Source organism: Rhopalosiphum padi, chromosome 1, assembly GCF_020882245.1.
Source record: "Rhopalosiphum padi isolate XX-2018 chromosome 1, ASM2088224v1, whole genome shotgun sequence".
Lineage (NCBI taxonomy): Eukaryota > Metazoa > Arthropoda > Insecta > Hemiptera > Aphididae > Rhopalosiphum > Rhopalosiphum padi.
The window spans coordinates 44,046,541-44,071,907 of record NC_083597.1 but is presented as its reverse complement, the minus strand read 5'-3'; the positions used below and the strand labels follow the sequence as shown (position 1 = coordinate 44,071,907).

The window sequence follows — 25,367 nt, the reverse complement described above, 5'->3', positions numbered from 1 at the left end:
TGAAATAAATTTGTACGAGTATTATACTCGTAGAAAAATAGAATTAAATAAATTTTGTAGTTCTCAAAAATATTTTGTTAAACAAAAACTATTGTCAAATGGAAGTTTGTTTCAAAGAAATTTCACTAGATGAATAGAAGAAATTAAAAAAATAAAATAAAATCAATGAATAGAACAAGTAACGACTATAAAAATGTTGAAAAAACCTAATAATAAAGAAATAAGTCTAGATTATGGAGATTTAAAGAACGTAGGTATAATCTGATTTATACTTAATTAAACTTAAATGTTTATTGTTCAACTAGTCATTACTCACTACCTACTGAGAAAAAATAACAATAATACCACAACTATTCACCATATATAATATTAACCAATGAAATATTATTACTCTCATTTAATTCAAAATAAAATACCATTATAATTATAATTGGGTTTATTTTTTACTTATAGGTAATATGTGGGAACGCTTTGTTACTAATATTAGGTACTGTAATATTTAATACTATTACGAAAAATATTATTCAAGTACAGAAGTACTAGTATAATGTTAGTGAATAGATAAGTAATAAGTATAACTATTTAGGTATAGTAAAAACATAGAACTTACACTAAAAAAAGGTTATCGAACTTGGTTATATGTTAGATGAGTGGTATAGTGATAAAATAAAAGTACTTACCTCATACGGTGACACACGAATATTCTTGGAATTCCTCTTGAACGTTTCCTAAACATTCCTACTCCTCACTACTTAGGTACCTACCTAATAATAGGTAATTTAGTATTGGTACTTTGGTAGCAGGTACATATAATATATAAAAATATAATATAATATACCTAATGAAGTGTATAATTACTACTTAGGTACCTACCTACGACCTATACCTACTAATTATTAATTATAAAGAACATATTATACAATAGTATTTTAATTTTTAACATATTATAACTCGCATATAACGTTTCTAGTTTTTAGTTAGGTATTGACGAGTGTCAGCGAGTATAGTATGCTTATATATTGCTAACCTTTTATATTGTGGAACTCGTATAGTCAGACCAACATATCTTTGGCGAATAAATGATTTTCTCATTATTTTTAAATAGGCAATTACTACCTAAATACCTACTGTTAAAATAAAAATAAAATACCTATAGATATGTCTGTAAAAATAATTATGCCGTTGGCAACTTAAAAAAAACATCATTGTCCTTTTTTCGCATAATATGAGTTATGAGTACCATAATATAATGATTGCTAATTCGAATTCCAAAAATGATTGATCTAACTAATATAGGTATTATATTATATAACTCGTTAAATTACATTGAATATTATGTTATTGATCTTTGAGAATAATGCAGTATATAATATTGTAATTTGACGGTTTATCGTCACAATATTATTCATTATTATGTCTAATATTGTAAAAATATGTATTACCTAAATTTATAGATAAATATGTAATAATAGTACTGTATACTGGTTATTAATCTTTTTCCGAATTCACTAAATTATTATGATATTATACCATTAATTATAAATATTAAATTCTAGACGTTATAGCATTTTATTATCTGCAATAATGCTCTAGTGGCGGCTGTATAGCAACGTCACAAAGCAGTACTTTTTTTAAATTTTTTTTTATTGATCTTAATAACAGCTCGGCAGCAAAGGCTAATAACAGCAGTGCCTATTGACTATTATAGTACCTAATCAGTAGGACGTATACGTATAGACCAACTTGTGGCTCTTGTCATTGTCAGATGTGGCTCTCGCAGGGCCGGATTTAGAGGAGTGGGAGGCCTCGGGGCATCAAAGGAGTGGCTCCAAATTATTTTCCAAATAAAATGAACAATTTTTTTTCAAAGTAGATGCTTTTTCTTTTATTAGTATTTAATAAACATATTTATAATTATAATCGGAAACAAGAAATTAAATTTAAGTGTTAATAAACGGAAGCTTTCGAGTTTTTTTGCCGAAAAATCGTTGATAAGTTCGCTGAAATCCAGTTCCCGAAGTAAATCGCTTCCAATGCTCAGGAGAGAAAGTTTTGATAGACGGTTTTGTCTCATCATGGTTTGAAACCTATTTTTTATAATCTTCATATTTGAAAATGACATAAAATTTCACGGAATTACCCACCGGCAATCAGAGTTAAATTTATTTTTATCCTATTGACCACTTTCGACGGGACGGCCGGACGACAGTGCATTTGTAATTTGAAAGATTTTTTTTTCTGAAGTCACTATTGTGGAGGCCCCGGGTCTGTCGTCTCATTTATAAAACAATATACTTATATTATTATAAAGAATTAATTTTTTAGGTAAATATTTATAAAAAATTATCAAATTATATAAAATGTATCTATAAACATTTTTGCTTTTGGTATAATTGTATTTAATCATGTGGCCCGCAAACCTATTCATGTTGGACACCACTGGTATAGACTGTTTAATAGGTCAGTAGTGTTATACGTAAACCCGTTAATGTCTAAGTCTAGGTGTCACATTGTTAACAATTTGTCTTTTCTCAAAGTACGCATCTTACTATTTTTAATTTAAACTGCTTTATATATTATATACATTTGAATTAGTGTTAATTAGGTAGGTACCAAAAAATGTTGGGTAAAGCTCATAAAGGTTACCCTTATGTACGTATATATTACTGATATTGTTATGTCCAATATACACTGTCACACTGATCTTAAGTGCGTGAAATAAAACGTAGGTATATACATTACTATAATATATAATATTTAACATTTTGTGGAAAGTTTATTTCAATTATTCAGTCGCTAATAAATAAATAATGTACACGGTGATAATCAGATACACAAGAAGTTCTTATCAATATTAATCTTTTGCTAAATAATAGATTATGTGATATTTTCAAATTAACACGTAGAATTTTTCCCTACATATATTTCTAATTCACAAATTATTTAATATTTTTTGGACATTTTAATTGACAAGTACGTTTGTGTTCATATATTGTACGAGTTACTTGTTTTTTAACATATAACATGTTGATTTTTTTTTAGTTTTGTACAAAGTATAGTAATATATATAATTATTGTTAACAAGTGCCAATTTTATTTAATACACAGTTAAAAAATTAAAACAGTGTTTTTTATTTTAAAAATTATTTTGTTCGATGTCTTAGCAAATTGAATACAATATTTTACTAATAATCATAAATATTTTTATATTATAATTGCACGATTCTATATAAAAAAAAACACCAATATGATTTTAAGGGTTATTGTCTACAATTTTTATTTTCTAATTTTAAGATATGTACGTAAAAACCTTGTAATTTATATTTTTGAAATATCTAAAATATATGCAACGCACGCAACGGTGATGTTGTGTATGATGTACGAAGATAGGAAAATGGATACCTACTAAAAAGTCGTCGATAGATATATTAGTGGCGTTACACCGGTGTAGAAAAATATTTTAAAAATTTCATCGTCCAAAATTGTTAAAAAAAAAAAAAAATAATAACAATAATATTAATTATTAAATAATAAATATTATCACTAGCTGTACGATTTAAAAACATATTATATTAAACATTGAATAATTTTTCGTATAGAAAAAATTCTTTTTCCAGAAATGTTCTACGGAATTTCATTGTTTTTGCCCAGAAATTCTATATTGGCTGATATTGTTCTCGATATACAGTATTATTTACAATAGTAAGCTTTAAAGTGTAGGTATCAGTGAACAGAAAATGCGAAGGAGCGTTCGAATGATGATTACGAATAATATTGTTCGTGTTTGTTTCAAAACATAATATGATAATATCAATTATAATTATTATGCAGTTACTCGAGTCAAACGATGCGAAACAATTCGCGTGCGGGCGGTAGGTAGGTGAGTTTAGCCTACACGGAATATATCGGTCTTTTCGATAAACATCGATACATAGGTAATAAAGATGCCTGCATAATAATTACCCGTGTTATTAAAACGATTATGATAAGTATTATGTTTTAAGACCGAACATTCGAACTTTCGAAGCTAGTCAAATAGTGGTTCTTCAATTTAACTCGTATTACAAATAACAATAATAATATTAATAATAATAATAATAATGATGATAATCTAAAACAGAATTTCCTTTAACTACAATACAAGACTAGATATCAAACGTTAGGAAAACACATTATAGTTAATATTTTTTACTTCAGTTGAAAACTGCGATAGGTATTAAAGTTTTTTTGTTTATGTTTTGTTGTCATTTTTACACGTTTATACGTAAGCTCAGTGTGTACACGCGCGCACGAGTGCTGGAGGAAGGAAATAATTGCGTACGACGCTCACGCTCTATGATATGCAAACACGTTCTCTGCCAGTGGACCAAGATAGTTTCACTTGGTAGTCCGTGTTCAGGATAAAGTCCGAAATACAACCAACAAATCCTTTTCTGTATCTCTTTCCCGTAGACTTCTCCACGTCTTCCGTACCTCCTACGAATTCGAATAAATCACAAACGTTACAACTGTTACAATGCATTTTTAACATATATATGTATAACATATCGTATAAGTTGAGTTGTTTTTTATTTTTATTTTTTTATAGCCAATTTTATTTATCAACAATTATAATATATTGTTATAATATTATAAAATAAATACTTTATAAATTAATGTTAGTTATATCTCTTATGTGATATTATAATATAAAATACCAATATCTATCTATATATATTGCATCTATTATATAACAAACATTAGGTATACATACGTATTTACATATATTTTTTAATTTTATTGAAATGGCTATACTAAGGAAAATACTATTAGTTTTATTTTTTTCAACTAAAAGTTTGTACATTTTAAATATATTATTATATGTTATACGCGTGTTTTGTGTCAATGATTATTTTTTTTTTGTTTTTGGCATGAAGATGGTTGTCAAGAAATTTACAATATCATTAAAACACCACTACCTTCCTAACCAATTAATTGTTAGAAAAAAGTGGTGCTAAAAAGTTATTAGAATTTGAAGAAAGTTTAAGAACAAACAATAACACGAATTGAAATTACGTACCTAATTAATTATTTTTGCAAAACTTCTGATTTGAATATTAAGTTAACAGCTTTCATTTTATGTTTGTTTTAGTATAATAAAAAAAAGACTAGAATTTTTATTTGAACAAATATATTTAAATATTAACACTAAATTATAATTATTGCACACAGATAAAAGAGAAAACTTTTGGGTTTTCGACACTAATAAAAATTTAAATTATATTTTATGTACCTATATATACTTTGAAGTATTTTTTATTCGTTATATTTTATATAATGGGAGTTTTGAGTTATACATAATATATTTATAAGACAATCTTTTATTGTAATAAGTAATAATTTTTGAATTGTAAAAGAAAATTATTATTATAGTGATGAAAAATTGTAAATGTGAAAAAAGTCTTCTACTATATGTCTATATCTACTACATTTAACCTATATTTTAAATAGTAAATACTACAATATAGTCTCTGTTTTATAAGTCATAACATATATTTTATTAATTAATTAAATAGATAAATTATGTGTCCTAAAAAGTAAATAGTAATTCGTTTTGAAGAAAATTAAATTAATTTAATAATGTAAAATGTTGTTGAATCCAAACATTGTACACTCCAGATAAAATAAAGGAAAAATACACCCTTTTTTAAGGTAATTGTATCCAAATGTTGAAAATTTTAAAACGTTTATATTTCTAAATATAAAATGTATAGTTTTTTTTATAAATAATATAAAAGAAATTATCGTCTAAGATGGTACTAAGTACTCATCACAATAATTACAATAATATTTTATATATTTTTTTTTACATGTAACAATAACTATTTTATCTTTTTTGTAAATGTAAATCAATTTTTTTATTTCGAGTGGTAAGAAATAAAAATATCACAATTTAAAACAAAATTTAGTGTTTCTACCAAACTTTTTGGTTAACTTAGTAAAAGTTTTTGATGTTCGGAATAAATCTAGTTTGTAGAGTGAAGATTATAGATTAAAAATAATGTGTAGAATTTTGTTACACAGTGAGCCGATAAAGTGTGTGGTTTTTACATGCAACTTAAATGTATATAATACGCTGACACTGCAATGATATTGTGGCCCAACATTCAAAATATTTTATCGGTAAAGTAAATCAAGAGTTTTCTTGAAAGTGTCTTGATAAAAAATAAGCATTCGCTGAAGGTCTGTATAGAGATTTCGAATAAGGGTCTAAATTGCATGATATCACTGGAGTTGTTGGAATATTTATAAATTAAAACTAATTCGTAATTATATTATATTACAATTATGTAACTATGTATGATTTCACAATATTTCAAACGAATAGCAGAGTATTGTGATAAATGAAGAATGAAAACTTAATAATAGGACAATATCGTAGAAATATTTTTATAGATTCTTTACAGAGTAATTTTAATAGTATAATATTGCTATTGAATATATTTTATCTGAATATATGAATAATGTTATACAGATAAGGCTGGCAAGGTCTAAAACTGTGACTAACACTGTAATATTTAGTGCAAAATTCAATTAGCTTATTACAAAATGTAATATTATTTCAGTAATTTATTTAGGTTATTTATATTAAATTATTAATTCAGTACCTACACGACAAATTTTAGTCAATTTATTTTTAAAATGATATTGAATAAAACAAGACTTACCTAAATACAATCCTGTATTTGTGTTGAGTTGTTTTAGTCGTCCTGTTGAAATTGTTATCATTTTCGTACCATTATCTATAGTCAAAGCGCTCAATCTCTCATCTCTAAAAAAAAGTATTGTATTTTATTACATTATTTATGATATTAATTTTTAAATGAGTATTCTGAAAATGTGGATATAATATACACTTAATTTGCTTTTAATTATGCATTAATTTATTTTGAAGTTTTATTTCGATTAAAAAAAAAAAAATGCTGCAGTTAATCAATTTTATATTATTATTATTAATATTGAATATTAAGTATCCACAAAAAAAAAAAATATGTATATAAATGAATATATATTTAAAATAATTATTTTATAATTTATAGTGTGCGTACTTTTTATTTATAATTATAGTTATAAGTAGAGGAAAGTTTTGTTTAATTACTTATAGATGAAAATAAATCACTTATTTATTCTATATTTTTATTAGGTGACATGTATGATGTATGTATTTAAAAATATTTCTACAAACCTAGTAAACTTCATTCTGTGCCAGTGTCCGTCGTTTATAGGTAATCCAGTAGTATTATATCTAAGTACCGTTTCACCACTCCCTAAATCGTAAGTCACTTCAATACGACCATCTTGTAATCCCAATGCTAAAAAGTCAGCGGACCTGTCTGTCCGCCCGGTCCATAATATAAGTCCGGTGAGTGCAGTGGTTCGAAATCGCATATTAATATCCAAATGTCCGTCAGTGATCCTAAAAATAATATATACAAATAAATCCATGTCCACGAATAATAATAAATGTATTTTAGAATTAAGTAAAGAGATAATATTCTCAGACATAAAAAAAAAATGCACAAATGATATATTATTTTGTATGGATAATGAATTTATATTTATTTTTTAATCTTACGAGAGTACTTAAAAATTAATAATGATAGTTTTACTATTATAATACTAATTTATCATCATGCCATAGGTTGGTCGTGTTTTAGTTTTACATTTTTAAACTTTATAATAATATGATCCATCTAAAATGTTGAATGTAACATTAAGTGTGATCTATGTTTTTAATTTTAATTTGATTAATAATATTTAATATCTATAGGATACACAGTGCGTAGTTTTCCATTAAGAGGATTTTAGGCATGTCCGTCCTTAAACAAATCTAGGTGGAATAGTATTTAATAATATGAATTATTAAAAGCAAATTATTGACAAAAATTAGGCTCATTAAGTCATTAATTGTTGTTAGGTTTAAAAATTGATAATATTCTATACATACCATTGAGTATAAAAATACAATCATAAGTTATTTAATTAACAATATAATTAATCAATAATACTTATATTTAATGGTAATATGATTCATTATAATTTGGGTGTGTATGTTTTTTTTTTATTTTAGACGTTAAATGACTTAAATGGTATATAAGTATAATACATGGTCGTAGGTATAGTAATTGTCAAGTGCGCACAGCGCATATGAAACTCAAATGGTATTACTACTACATATCTTACATATTGTCATCGTATATAGGTATGGTACACCGTACACCTAATGTTACTTTTAGAAGCTGTTGACATTATTGAGGTAAATTTGTATTTGAAGTGTGTTACTTATACAACTATGCAAAGTAAACAAATTATCTATCTGGAATTTCCCCAGGTTAGGTATTTATTTTATAGTGTCGTAATTTCATTCCTCTTGTCTGTAGTTAAAATTAAGTTGTAATCACACAGTTAACAAAATATTTTTTAGCCATTTAAATTAAAAATTAAAATAATTGATTTTTATTAAATATGGCATGTTATTACAACAAATAAATATATGGAATATGAAAATATTTATATTTTCAGGTATTTTCTTAAAATGTTGTAAGCTATGTATATAAATACCACACTATTAAAATACACATCTTGCAATGTGCTCCCAACCTTTACTATTATCACGGCTTGAGAAATGCGATAAATGATAATATTGTTATATTTTATCATAATAATGAAAATGTTTTATGAATTACCTCTGTTGTACTTCGTGACCGGTGTAATGTACGAAAGACGTGCCATCGAACGACACCTGATCGCCGTCGGACGAGTTGCATCGTCTGTCGCATACACACTTGTACTTGTCAAATATCGGTACGCACTGCACGTCGTCGCCGCATGGTTTGGCCACGCACGGATGCGGGCAGTTGGCTACGTTTGCTCCAGACAAAGCTCCGCGGACGATTTGCAACGGTTTATCATTGACGGTCACCTGCGTCGATACAAATTCGAAATTATTACAAATTACTACAACAATGAAAACGTTGTCACGATTTACAAGCGGGCGAGCGATTATTATTATTATAGACAATATAATATTGTTGTAGGCAGGTAGTTAACTTACCTAACTTGACCAAACCTATTATTATTTTAGTACTTACATAAAGTAATTACTTATTAAAATTCAAAAGTTACTTGTTTGAATTTTAATTTATATATATTAATATTTTCACAAACTCATCTGCTAAACAATTTACAAGAAAAGAGAAAATGAAGAAATATACAAAGTGTAACATTTTTCTATGTTTAATTGTTTAAAATATTGTAATTATTTGGATGTCGTTTATCATAATATTTTATTAATTAATACAAAATATAAAGAGGGGCTATAACCTGTTCAATTTTTAGAAAAAAATTAATTGCCTCAGTGTTTACACCTTTGGAGGGAACGGTCGTTCATCGAGTAAACATACCTATAATTTGTAATGATTTAAAGTGAAATCACTGACTTTTTTCATTAAGAGAAGTTATCAAAAAACTTTTATCTATCGACTCTTAAATTCGAATATTTTATTAGCAATAGAGAAAATAGATCATTTTGTTAAACAGGTAACTAATATTAAACATCACGAAACCAAAAATCCAATACCACTAATCACTATTGGCCTGATGGAAGAATAATGTAATTTTTTGTATAAAATCCTTATTTTACACGAAAATCAAAATTGAAGAACTACATAAAAAATGTTAAATTATTTTGTACTTAAAAAAATAGCAATCTCATGGTCACACCAAAAGCTCTTGATAATAATATTATACATCTCACACTATATACTAGTTTCTGTATCAAATATAGTGAAAGACATCTCACAACAACATGTATAAATTCATGTGAGTCTCGTGTTATTTGCGTAGTATGCAAAAGTAACCTTTATGCAGTAAACCATAGGGTATTATATTGTAGATAAATAACTAACAACGAGACTTTGACATTTTAGTATTTTACTATAGTATAGTATACTATACTATTATAGTTATAAACATGCCCACATGCAACATAAACAATAGTTTCAACACTTCCAGGCCTAGTCCAATTGTCAACCAGAAAATACTGCGTACACTACAAAAATATACTCATAGGATAAGACAGCTGATGCACTTTTAGTCAACATACTCGTAAATAAAATAATATTTTTAAACAAATTTAAATCTATAATAATTGATCCTCTACTCGCTCTATTCTGACCATTGTTATTTCTTAAATATCTAAAAATAATAAAAATGATACTCCCCTAACACTTTCCTCATCATATTACGAAACGTTAAAAGAAATTCCAAAATAGGTTTAAAAAGATAGTGGTGTTGTGATTCGTTTATATAAAAAAAAAAAAATAAAAAAAATATAATGTTGAAAACAATTAAAACAGACGTTAATTAATTATTGCGAATAAAAATTATCGTTCTTGTGTAATAGAACTTTTATAAATCAAAGTATAAAATAAGTTACATAATCAAAAATATAATTAAATAATTACATGTTACATAATTCATAACATTTTTATTTTCATAGAAAAATTCTATTGTTAATTATTTGTAAATGAATTTATATACTCACAAAAGAAAAAAAACATTATTGATTATAATACCTAATTAAGATTTTAATTTAGTTATGTAGTCATTTGCTATAAATTAAAGTGATAAGATATTCAGAAAATAATGTAAGAGTACTTTTTAAATGATTGTAAACTCTAACTTTTGTAAATTATTGATCCAGTAAGTTAATTTATCTAATTAAAAATTAGTACACAATTTATACTACTAGTCGTGTATATTTTTTAAACAGTAAAATAATATTATGATATTAAATTCACAGAGCTCAAAATTATATAATAAAACAAATACAATTTATTGAAGTAGGTAGCAGTAAACTGAAAATAAAATTATTTTTAAAGTATCCTATGCATAATAAATCGAATGTATATGTTTATTCTGTATAATTAAATATTCTATTGAATACTCGGTTAATAATGCTTAACACTGATCGTGTGAATAATTAAAAAATATAAAAATACATAAGTCATTATAAAATAAACATATTTATATTGATATGATAGAATCCATAAGTAACCAGTAATACGAAAAATAATTCAGCAATTATTTACCTGATACCTTTTCTGTAACACTATATATGTAACACGAGATAAAATTATATTTGGTTTTAATTTACGGTACTTGTTTAAATGTAAATTGATTCAATTTAATATATTTTATTAATATAAATATTTCATCTATCAATCGCTTCAAAATGACAAAATGGTCTGCGGTAACATCTGGAATTACATTATTTGAAGTATACCTACTAGAAAATTATACAATTCACAAAACGAAAATAAACCAAAATCATGTGACCGACCGTATTATATAATACATTATTATTTATTTATGGCCAATACGAATTCAATTTTAAATCAAGCATAAACCACAAGAACCATTTGTGCACTAAAATTACGGAAATAATTAGCATTTATTTTGTCTACAGTTTTGTTTTAAATAAAAACAAATGTAATGGTATAAATATTAATATAGAAAAATAGTTGATATTTTAAACATATCATACGTAATTTAATCAATAATTTGTTATGCATTCATATTTTTGATTAGCAAAGGAAAGACTGTGAAAAAGAACAACGTTTTAATGCTAGTTCAAAGTTAGTCTCTGATACTTCATACATACTAATGATTTTGTTAAGTGGTATAATAATATAATAAGCCCAAAATTTGGCATCTATTTTTATGGTGTAAGATTGACAATGATATGAAGTTTATACGAGGAGTTTATAAACATTATCGGCATTGTTAGATTTTATTGATATTTTATAAAAAGTAAGTGGATATTGCGCGTGGTATGTTTTGTGTTTGATATTGCAATATGTAACAATTGGAATTTTTAAAGATACAAAAACGGTAAGAATTTGTACAAAAAAAAAAACCACGAATATTTAAGTTTTCTCATGACATTAGCTTCAGAGTTAAGTTTTACGAAAAAAGTATTAAAAACTTTACTTAAAAAAAATAAAAAGGATATCCATCAAGTTCATCATCTCTAGCTGCTCAAAATAAATATTTTTCCGTCATAGCCTTAAAATATTAGACTTTTGGATAGATGCATCAGTATAACACAAGGAAAGAGTCTGCGGGGTACAAATATGAAAGAATATAAAAACACCTTATTATGCTGCATTACTGTAGAAAGTGTAACGTTTACCTGTGTTATACAGCAAAGTCATATTATATTGGAAAATATTATGATTAATTTATAACTTATTTTATTGTACTTATTATAATATGATCTTTATATTTTATCGTATTGCTTATACCTTTATTATAAGTATTATAAAATAATATTGACGTCTGTTTACAATATACAACGATTTAAATCATATGTAATTTTACCATAATGGTATGTAATAAATACAATTTCTGAGTTTAAAATTAACTAATTGTAATATATTTTAGTATTGCATTTTTACATCAGTAAGTACTAGTATACAATACTCTATACGTTGCTAACGCTTGTGAATATTTTGAAATTCGTTTTTTGGCAAAAGAAAGTCGGGTTGAAAGCCGAAAGGAAATTATTTTGTTAAATTGTAAATTATAAATTATATCCGTATTATTGGTGCGTGAAACATTTCATCTTTACTAATGGATAATTCTGTTTAAATTTAAGGGTTGGGCGTATAATTTTAATATACCTACAACAAATAATAGTGGACTTAAAAAATGTGCTTTGTTAAAGTCTACGACGTACGTTATTCATCAATGAATCTTTAAATAAAATAGAAAATGTAATAACATCATTATCGTGATACTGTTACTAAAACTTAGTGAGTTATTTGTTAAATAATAAAATTTTAAACTATACAGTTATTCAAATAATTTTTACTTTAAATCATGTAATTAGATCTAAAAGATGTATTTATAATATGTGTCAGACTTTCATTTTGATGAGATACATTTACAGTCTATATGCATGATAATATTATAATACATACAAATTTACCATATACATTTTTATATTGTCATGTTTGTAATGTATTTTTAATAAATTCTTAAGGTTACTAGTTGTGTGAATATTATAATAATATACTAATAAATAAAAATATTTTTGTCGAAAAAGTACAAACTTTTTGTATGCAGCCTCTGAACGACGTCCGAATCTTGTTTTGTATAGGTACTGTATCGAAGTCGGGTACACCTCCAATATACATACTTAACGGTAATGACAGTTGCGTAAATGCTCCTGGTGATAATATCTGAATAAAAATAATAAATTAATATCGGTTTAGGTATGAATCTATTAAAATATTTGTATTTTAAATTATAGTAATGTGTATTTTTTTGTTTGTTTTATTTATGTTTGAATAATTGATTGTCCATTTATAATAATATATGCCTATGAATTTTTTGATGAATATTTCACAGTATTTTTTATGTATATATTTATTTATTGCTGTTTTATGAAGAGAACACTCGTGGTGATTGTATAACTTTTTTTTATTAAACCCAAATTGTCGAATAGATAATAAAAATAAATTACTTCTTGTATATATAAATACCACGGACAATTGAATTTGAAAACACCTGCTATTTAGTGTTTAAATTTCAATCTAAAGTTTTTTATGCTCTTTATACAACATCCATACTTTTAAGTTTCCGTATTTATATTTAATAACCATATATTTATAAGCTTATAAATATTCAAGAAGTTCTTACTTGAACTTCTGGTTGATTGTCCACACGCATAACTGCTAATTTTCCTGTTCGTGATATCCATAGTCTATGCCATTCTCCTAAAGAAACACTCCATGGACTCCTGTTCAAAGCATACAATTAAATTAGTCATTTTTATTCTTTGAAATAGTAATCAATTTAATAATAGTGTATATTTTATTTCGTCTTTCTGAGTTCTAACTAGTGGTAAATATCGTACATGACAATATTAATTCCCTATCCGTGGTTAAGAAATCATAAATCCATGTATAAAAATAGGTCCTTTAGGGTATTTATAATATCCCCAAAAAAGTCATTAGTGAAAAATAATTATAAATAAGACTCAAGATTCTCAAATTCATTAAAAATCTCATGGACGTTTGATAGTGTATAATATTATAATAACATAATATACCTACTATATTATACTATATAAAATTCGTATATTAACAATATATTTTAAATGAAGAAAATATTAACTTCTATGAATTATTTTAAAAAATAACCTACAAATTAGACGCATGGTCTTACATATTTTAGTATATAAAAATTTGAAACCCTATCTAAAATTAAAATTTTGTCAAATTTATGTTTTATGATGCATTATGAACTGAAATAATATAGTTTAAATCAATGTAGATCCTGTCCTGTATAAATAATTAAGGTTGTTTGTGTAAAACAGTGAGTATGTAATATAGTTTATGTTATTACGGTTTATGTTTATAATCCGTTCAGTTAGTTAGCCACCCAAATATATGCATGAACAAACATTTCTAAAGATTATACTATAGATAAATATAGTCATATAAACTTAATACTTCGACGAACCAACTATGATGTATACATATATGTTTTATAAAAAATATATTAATTCTATTCAATTAAAATATTAATTCCAAAGCATTTGTGTACCTTCTCAAAATGTATGTACACACACATAAATAATACATTTTTTTGTTTTAGAAAATATGTTTGGCACGATCAAAATATAAAATAATAATTAAATCAAAGCTTATAATATAGTTATAAATGTGTAAAGAGATTTTGCGATATTAAAATTTAATTATCATAAAATAACAAGTTGTACAAAAACTTAAATTTTATTTTAACTTATTTTTTTTTCAATCATAATTTTTTATACTTTTGTTATTAGAATTATATTAGCATAATGTACTCAATGATAAAAAAGAAAGCTCATCACAAAGTATCAATGGAAAATAGTGTTAATAAACACATGTATTAACTGATAGTTTGTTGTATATGAATGAGCATTTTTAAATACTAAAAATTTTTAGGGAATAACATTTTCTATTCTATTAAATAATATCATATAGCTAAGTGTTTATGAGTTTTAGTAATTGGAGTTCATAACATTATTTGATAGTTGAATAATATGATTATTTTATTGTTTACTCTTTAGTAAATAAATTAAACATTTCTATTCTTTCCAAAAAAAAACAAAAAAAATAAAAATAATATAATGTCTTGTATAATATAATTAAAAACCCTATTATGTTTTTATAAAATCTATAACTATAGGAAACTATTTAACTATCCAAACTTAATGTTTTAAAAAACATTCAATAATTCAAGTTTTGAAACTTTTACCTTTAAAAAAAACTATTGAAGGATGTTTAAGCAGGGTTCTTTAGTGACATAGTTTAATACAATACAAATATAATATCTTATTATATAAAGTCTTGTCATTGTGTGGTGTTTGTATAACAATATAATATACAATTATGGGATATTATTTACGTTTAAATCTATTGAGTAACAAAATGTAAATATTAATAATCAAAACATAATTATGTAACAAGTAAATTATAATAAACTTTCTCTTTACGTTATTTACGCTAATCAAAAATCAGTTAAGCTTTTATGTATTCCATTAAAATATTATCAATTACATATTGTGTAAAAATTGTAGTATCTAATAGTAATAAAAATAAATTGTTAATGATATTTTATCATACTTTCCGATTAATTTTTATTTTATTAATTTGTGGGCAATTTCGTTTTTATAAAATTAATCCCAAAATATCTATGTAATTATCAAACCGATGGTCATTATATATAATTATATTGATATGCTCGAGTAAATTATAGTTTATTATTACCCTTGATTTCTTCTGAAATGTTATAATAATGCAAGTTAGATACTTGGAAAATAATTTTTTTTTTAAATTAATTCGAGTGTAATGAAAATAACTGATTTATGTTTAAGAGCTGTATTTGGAAATAAATAATTTATTGCTTATCACTTTAAATTTATATCATACAAAATATTATTTTATAATATACCATAAATACCATAAAAAATGTTTTAATGATTACACGGCGTAATAGATAGGCTATTTGACTACATTGCTGTGTTGGTACACTTATATTACTTTTATTTTTTTTTTAATATTGTTTTAAATTTTACATTGAATACTTCTTACTGTAGATTAATAAATGTATAAACTCTAATAAATTGTAATTTATACTATACCTTAATGATGCTGTTCCCGTGCCGAGATCGAATGTAAACTCTACATGACCATCAATCATATAAACACTTATAAAATCAGCAGAACCATACTTTTGGTACCCTTCATAGAGTATTAGTCCGTCTATTGATTGAGTTTTGAAAACAATGTCTAAATCCAACCATGACAGAGCAGAGTCACCCAAAGCGGGATGTCTCAAGTAACTGGAACCATTAAATGATGGTACCTGAAACATTGACAGAGTTAAATATGAATTGTCATATTTTTGTTACCTACTAATACAGTTGAGTATTTTTTTTTTTTTAAATAATAATATACCTACTTTTAATTTTTTCATCCTAGTTATCGTTAATGTTAATATATTATTTAAAAACATAGTAATATTATGTTTTTTGTTTTGTTTTTACGTTATGTATTTGTTTGGAATATTCTGTGGGTATATAATATATAAATCATATTTATATTTTTAAGGATATCAATACAGGTAATGCCATAACAACATGTAATATCGATTAATTGTCATATAAGGTTTATTGTTATTAATAATATTACGGCATTCATAGATAGTAACATTTTTAATTAATAATTATTTATAATGGTAATTCATAATGGGGCAAAAAATAACCTCTGAAGGAAAAATTTCATTATCTCTTTTCATAATCACGCCACTATAAAGTAAACATTACTTGGTTTCTATTAACAGGATGAATTGCTAACTATAAGAACCCAACAAATTCTATCATTCTTGATTAATGATTACTATCAATAGGTACTCTTTTTGAAATTGTTTTCCTATCCTGTACGTAGTTTTCATGTATTCTAAAATTAATTAAAACAACATACTTCATTATATTATAGAGATGGACATACACAATATATATTATCATACAGTTCTAGATTATAGTATTAGACACTCCAATTGATTATGTTACATTATATCAATAATACTAGATAGTTTTATTAAATTTAGCAATTAACAAAATTACAATTGAAATCAAAATTGTTGAATTGTCATTTAGGTTATTGACTACTTGTTGAATTTTTGTTTTATGCGTAAACGATTATATATGCTTATGATTATTACGTTTTTATTACTCTCATTGAGTAATGATATTTTATATGTATAATAATATATAAATAAATAAATACATCAATATGTAATGCATATAATTTACTTATTAAATTAACCACTAACGTTTGATGTTTGATAGAAAGAGTGGTTAGTGAATTGTAATAATAAATGAATATTGGTAAAAAAACTGTATTATACTTCGGTTCCTCCCTTATAGTTGTAATACAATTTAAGTTTAAAGTTGGATAAATATTTAATTTATGCTTGCCCTGCCAATAATGTGTTCGTAATCTTGTGAGTCTTGCGAGTCTGATGATGATTTGTTGCTAGTTCAAAAATTATTGAATTATAATTCTGATCCTCAGAATCAATAAAAGTCAAAGAAAATCAAAGTAAATCAAAAAGTTTTATGTGCACTGTTCGCGAAATAGTTGATTATAATATGAAGAATTTTTCAGTATGATATAAGTTTTAGAATATTTTAACGACCAAATATTTTGAGAACTTGATAGTGGATTAGTATAAATAGTAACTTTATTTAACTTAAGTTTCAAAGTATTGATGAACAAAATAAATAAAAATACGTATCTACATATTCTCGGTTACAATATGAATACTGTTTAGTGTTTATTGAAGCAGAATAAGGTGCAATAATATTTATATTATATGCATAGTATACATTGCATACAAGATGAAAAATTTAAGTATTAACCTTCTACTATACATACTTCAAATATTTTGTTAACTATTTGCTTTTTAAACCTAAAGTATTCGTCGCTTTTCTAGTCAAAAAGGTTAGTAAAGTAAATACCAAGAATATAATTATTGCAGTTAATTAAAATTTACTCGGTTGTGTATAAAACCTAGTTACAACCGAAGAATTATATAAAGTGAAGTTATTATAGCTATGCTATAGCTATGCCATGTATTGTAGTCACTACCCACTACCGAGAACTGGGTAAATTTTGTTTGTTTTACAGTCAGTATCATGTAATATTGATTCAGTACTTTAACCGGAATGTGACAATATAATAGACTTTGGTCATGTTATTCAGATCGATAGATCAAAATAAATAAAAAAAATAAAAAAACATTTAAGATACAGCTATAAATTATAGTAAATAGTTAGTGTTTAATGTATATTCAATATAAATATTTGTACACTCGAAAGTATTTTTTTTATAGAATTGAGGTTTTCATCTTAAACTTTTCATTTGGCCTTTCTTTCTCACGGTGCGGTGTTGTCATGTGATACACACACACGCACGCTCGTACAGTTTATTATTATCTTATATTTTACGGTTATGTATTGAAACGCATTATTGAGTTGTACGGTTAGACAAACGAAAAACGAGTAATAATAATAAAATAACAATAGTAAAACGGTATTACAATATATCATGATAATATATAAATTCTGCACGCAGAGACGGCCACTTGCCTCGAGACATGGCGATATAACATTATCATATCTGTATACTCTGGGAAATATGCATCAGTCGCGGTTGCAGAAGGAACGCGTTTATATACATTTATTTTAAATCGTTGAGTGGTTGTACGCCGATCGTGCGGGAGAGAAGAAACAATTTACAACGAAAACAGTTGTCGGTATACTTCGTGAATTTACGCCCGGAGACTAATAAATATGTGGCACTTTCGAGGCGCAAATTCGTATCGTGTAATCACGAATAATAGGTAATATTTAAATTGATCTTTTTTCACAACGTAAGGCAATCTCTTTTTTGAAGGACTAGTGATTTAGAAAAAGTCGTATTTACTATTTTTTTAAGTTTGCATTATAAATTTTCGCATGTTATAATTTTATTATTATTCGTTTCGGTGATAAGTATTGATTTTCTATTCAAGTTTTTATTATTATTAATATTTCAGTATTTCAGTATTTAAAATTTAAATATCGACATTTTTTAAAACAATTTTGATTCAGTGAATTCACAATATTAAAAGACGTTTCTTAAATGTGTTTTAAGAATTGGATAATTACCAATAAACGTTATTCATATTTTTTTCAAAGATGTCAGAATTTTGAAAAAATAATATAAAATAAGACTGATCTAGTAAAAACAAAAAATTCATCACAATATAATATGACATGGTATTTTGGTGAATATTATAATTTATTATATCGGCGCATACGAAAATTAGTATATAATTGTGTAAAATATTATGAATCTGTGTTATATTATAATAATATCAGGAAATAGCGCGTGAGCAAGCGGAGAGGATTCTCGCGAGTTAGGATCGAACGGGACCGCTATACACCCCGCTATAGTTGGCAGACTTGGGGAAAATTCGCGAAAATACACCAGACCGCATGGCTCCATAGCCGCCCTTTCCACCAAACGCCCACTGACCTCTGCCGCGTAACCGCGATGCCACCAGCACCAATGTTATTTATTGTTGTCATATATTATAATAAAATACAAACGTGCAGGTATTATATGCGTACCTATACTGGTGCCGTGGCATTTCCGTCCTTGTGCAGACATGTATATACAACGATTAACTGCGACACAGTACGGAAAATGTTTGTTGGATATGATTTACCTAAGTGTATAATACTGGTGACTCGAAAATATAATTATTTCGGATGCAATATTATTTACTACATAATATACACATAGGAACTAAAAATTTGTGCAATTTATCTTTTCAATCTTAATTTTTATCACGGAAATCTGAAATTTACAAAAAGTTTCCGTGACCTTTATTCAAAAGTTGAATTTATGTTATTTTACCGATGTAACACGTTTGCGTGTTTGGCCTCCTAATCAAATTATACTTCGGAAACATATATTTTGAGAATGTAACATAAAATTGTGTAGCAACAAGTAAACATGATGGGTGTTAGGAATTGGTGTATTGGTATCTTGTTGATAATATTTATGCTTTACGCTTCTTTGATGCCTATTGGACAGAATTATTTGTATTATTTTGCATCGTTTCAAAATTATTGTAAAATAACATATTGACCTACGATGGTCGCAATGCTACAATTTAAGTAACCAGGAAATACCACATAGGTATCCACAAAATTTGATGAGTAAAATTTCAGGACTTATTATACATTGTTATAAAATATGCACATAATCTTATCAATATTTAATGATTTTAGTTTTTTTTAATATTTCCATCACAAATTAAGAAAAAGCAAAGTTTGTGGGTACAAAAAACTGTTTTATTGAAATACTGCACAAAAGATATAGTAAAAGCATCATTTGTCTCGTTTTTCTGATGTTTGCAAAACCACTTTGTGTGTTAAGAAAATTTATTCAATAGGTACCGATGAAAAATATACGGTTGTTCATCTCAAACTTAATATTATGTATAATAATAATATTTTATTCAAATTATCACACTAGAAGATTCTTCCGTTTTGTAAAAACAGTTAATAAAAAAGAAAATAAATTGTGTAGAGCGCAACGCCTAACTTAGTATCATAGGTAAACATAACTCAACCACAGATTTTATTATATTTGTATTCTTTTTCAAACAATATTGTTTTAATCTGTAGTAAAACAAATAAATTATACTAAGTATTTTTAAATTAAAAATAAATATGGTGTAATACTTGCGTATTGAATTCAATTTAATATTTTTCGCTTACTTCGTTGTACAATACTGATATTTACTTAAAATACAGATGTACACTCTACGAGGCGTTTGCGGACTACGTGTTAGGCATTACTGATCTCGAACTCGGAAAATTGTGTGCTTTTCGTTGATAGCACAACGGCTGCAGCTGCGACTTGTTTGGGCAGCACGTCGGCACTAAAATGGGTCTGTGTCATAATAGGAAAAGTCTAAACCGCGGGCACGTCATCACGGTCGTCGTCTTCTGCGGGCATCGTTAATCTCCACGAGGACGCGACGGGTTTTTGAGTAATCTATACCTCTCTACAACACATTGCGACGGCGAGCAAAAGCTCTCATCGAGTAAAAAAAAAAAAAACTTATTGAATTTCTAAAAGTTATGTTAATAATTTTGTCGTGCTGGTGACGACAACATGACAAGTTGTATTTCGCCTTTCTCCAGAGTCCCCACCGCGGTGTAACCTATACACGATTACGACAAATCAAATTATGAAAATACTAAGATTTTTTGGAAATTATAATTTATTATTTAATCGATATTTTTGTTATTCACTCCACAATAGCATCGTAAATAGTGTGTTATGATATAACTTGTTATTTTGATATGATATTTTGTTGAAAGCAAAATATGTTTGCGTTTGTCATGAAACTTTGTGTAACTAAAGTTACAACAGGCAACTCGAAAAGTACGTTTTAGAAAAATCTAACATAACTTAACGCAATTTGATTCATAGCTATTCTTCATAATATAATGTATACATATATAAACAGATAAATATTGATGTTTTCAAAAATATTGCATTTGATATTGTCGTCTCTTTAATTTTTAAAATTTAAACACTCAAACGTATATGCAGATTTTTGTATAATTACATTAGGTAAAAGTGTACGACGTACATATTATTGAAATATACTTAGTATTTGTAGACAGTAAAAACAGTCCACTATGGATTACCGCCAGACAATGAAATCTATACTGTGGTCCCAAAAAAACAGAATTTTCATTGTCACGTAAAATTAATAAGAGGCAAAGCTGTGTCAAAAACAGTATCCATTCGGTGGTTTTTTGTTTAATATACTAGCTGATTTTATTATATTATATTATAATAACCTATAAGCACGTATAATTTATATAATATACGGCATGTTAAATATTACACTGTATCGTTTTGCCTAACAATAGATATTACTGGGGTCACATTAGGTATACCTTTATTTAAACGTACTCTATAAGGTTCCAATGATGGCATTTTTATAATCACATTCACAGTTATTTTTTAACATGTTCAAATCCTTCTTATACTTGAATTATACATTTATTAAATTATATTTATATGACACTTATTTTCAATGCTTTACACACTTATTCCAACAAGTTTAATTTAGATCTTAAAATACTATTAAGTTATATACAATAGAATACGTTAATAACTGTTAGAAAACCATATGTAAAACGGTTGTATACGCGTCACCACACCGTCCTATTTCCAACGAATAGTTCACAATACTCGCGTGTCGTATCGTATAAAATACTCTTTTATGATTGGCTTATTTAAACACAGTAGTATAATTTGATCGTGTCCATGACAAATAAACGTGACCATGATAATATAATATATAATAACTATATATACCTAGTTGAATATATTTAACTTTTAATTGTGTATAGTAACATACTGTTTAAAACCGTTAAGATACTGATTAATTATTAGGAATTTAATATTCATTATATGAAAAAAAAAAATAATAATAGTGATCGTGTTGTAATACATGTTACTATACAACACTACTATTTGCGAGAACCCCATCTAAAAAAAAAATAACATTTCTATTTTGACACGACACGTCGAGTTGTGTAGCTATTATCTACTATCCAAATAGAAAATATAATATTGTACACAGTTTATTATATTCACAAGGGATGGGTAACCGTGTTAATTTCGTTCGTTGTTTAGCCAGTTTCAGAAATAGTGCGTTTAAACAGTTTTCGTGGCGTCGATTGAAAATGTTAAATTTGAAATACTTTATGAAGTGTTATGGTGTTTAACACTAACCAGACATATCAGCAAGTGAGATTTGAAGTTTGAACACGTGTGTGCGTACGTTTGCGAGTATCAATATCTTTTCAGTCCGATGAAACGCGCCACCCATTTCTCAAGGGCGATGTTTCGAAGTATTAAACTCGTCGGTCATTCGAAAAATTATGTATTAGGACACCCTTATGACTCGTTTACGTACAATGTGAGTTTGTAAGATCCAAGCTCATTATCAAAGTTGATTAAGAAGTGGCTGTACAAATTTGAAATTGAATACGTTTGTAGTATTAAAAAATTACATTCAATTATTACTATATTATAGCATCGTCTAGTATGTGCCTTACACAGTAAACGATTTGCGGCTAATTGTGTAGTCTGACGGTAACTTTTGCAAGAGACAGCGCAGCATCATTTGAAATCGACCTTTAATAAACGTTTTTTTCTCCAACTTGTCCCGCCAATAAGTTTTTCCAAATTATTTTTTGAGAATATTTAGTATGCAATAAGCTTGAATTTGTTCACTCATATTAAGAATTTGTTTGACATCAGTTTGGACTTAACATTTTTCGGTTGTGTGGTGGTGGGGGTTGGAGGGAGGTGGAGTAACGTTTGCTCAATATCTGAAGATTTTGTTTTTCAGTTTTTGTAAATTCATGGTATGTATTAATAGACATGAACATTATTTGCATTGTATTTTAAATAAGTATTAATGTTTTGAGAATTTTTGTTAGAACCAGATTAATATGTATGTTCGTAGAAACGTTTTCATGTCAAAAACATATATCAGTTAAGAGATATGACCAAAACTTTAATATACACGGCAAAGGTTTGAAGTCATTTTCAGTAAAATGTGACATATAGCATGAACTGTTCAAAAAAATGTTACCTTCTTTAGGAATAGCTCATTTCTAACGTTTCACTTTTATTTACCTGAAACCATTTATAAAAATAATTTAAATAAAGTGGTTATAGTTAATATACTTAGTTCTCTATAAAATAAAGTTTTAAAAATATTATTTAGTGTTTATAAATGACCAATGAAACCGTGGTCATGAAAACCAATAAATAAATAAATAAATATTATAATTTAAATATTTTATATATTTTATAGTTATCGCCATGGCAGCTAAAATCTGAATTATCATAAAACTATATCATCTATTAGAAAATGTTAATATTATGAACGTTTGGTAAAAATACCAAGTATATACACTTGTTTGTTTTTGAATTATTATGATACTAAAAAAAAAACAAATCGATTTTGTCAAAAATTTGTTTTGTGTAAAAATTCTCATTTTTCAAGTTTTCTCAATTATTAAAAAAAGTACTTAGAAGTTTTTGTTTTTGACCCCCTACTCCCAAATAACTAGTTAGAAACACTTTCTTGTAAAAAAGATATTGAAGTTAAAAATCTAAGCATTTTTACTGTTCAAAAATATGCTGCTGATAAAGAAAAAAAAATATAAAATTAATAAAAAGTAAAATCACTTCGCTCAGAATCTAAAATAAGTACCTAGGTAGTTGGTATATCTCTTTACCTATGTAATAATACTATTCCACCACTAAAATTTAAAATATTGGGCCCCTGGAGATGCTCCCACCTCACCATTTAATACAGCACCGCGTAGGTTTCGTTTGTATGTTGGTTGTCAAAGATTATGAAATAGTGTAGAATGTCGACGTTTCGTAGGTACTCTTCAGAAAATCAACAAAAGTGATTCGATATTCTCATGGTCGGTGAACACAATAATAAAAAATTAGTGACTTGTCGACATTCCACTAGACGACGTTTATATTACACAGACAAAGATGAAAAACTTTTTATCTTCAAACCTCTTCAAAAATCTGTGGGATAATTAAATATTATTGTATATAATACATGCATAGGGACGATAAATCGTCAATATTTGTAGTAGGAATTTCGGTTCAAGATTTAAAGTTTTATACCTATATTAAAAGTAGGCATATAGTATTTTATACACTATTTAGAGGTGACGGTAAACGAACGTTTTCAAACGTCACTAGTCTATTTGTACATACAGATGAACCGCTTCCTGTTTAAATAACAAATATATACTGCTGCTGTATATAAACTTTGTTTTATTTGTTTTTTGTTCAGTTTGAATCTCTACGATAGCGTATCGGAAAAATGTAAAGACATGCGAGAAAATCAACGAAAAAACTACGAAGTCTTTAATATTAAAAGACTTAGTTATATATAAAACTTTTTACGCTTTCATATGTGTAGCAGTAGGTGCTACTACATTATTTTTTCGCAATAATATGAGTAAACTAATAGACGTTTGAGACTTTGATGATTTTTGTATTTCTCTGTACTCATTTTTTCGTGTAAATTACGTATTTTTCTAGTGACAAACCATATTCGTTTTGTGAACTGAGTGCAGTGCTCTG

General features: G+C 26.3%; 1 protein-coding gene across 1 annotated transcript in view; it reads right to left on the bottom strand.

Moving 5' to 3' along the window:
- Nucleotides 1-2,751: 2,751 nt before the first annotated feature.
- LOC132931620 (pikachurin) overlaps nt 2,752-25,367 on the bottom strand; it is a 68,433-nt gene continuing 45,817 nt past the window's right edge. The window contains exons 8-14 of the mRNA XM_060997504.1: nt 16,238-16,461; nt 13,747-13,846; nt 13,158-13,286; nt 8,727-8,962; nt 7,226-7,456; nt 6,708-6,811; nt 2,752-4,476 (exon numbers count right to left, since the gene is read on the bottom strand). Of these exons, the coding sequence (XP_060853487.1) occupies nt 4,334-4,476; nt 6,708-6,811; nt 7,226-7,456; nt 8,727-8,962; nt 13,158-13,286; nt 13,747-13,846; nt 16,238-16,461 (1,167 nt within the window). The 3' untranslated portion in view covers nt 2,752-4,333. The remainder of the gene's footprint in view (nt 4,477-6,707; nt 6,812-7,225; nt 7,457-8,726; nt 8,963-13,157; nt 13,287-13,746; nt 13,847-16,237; nt 16,462-25,367) is intronic.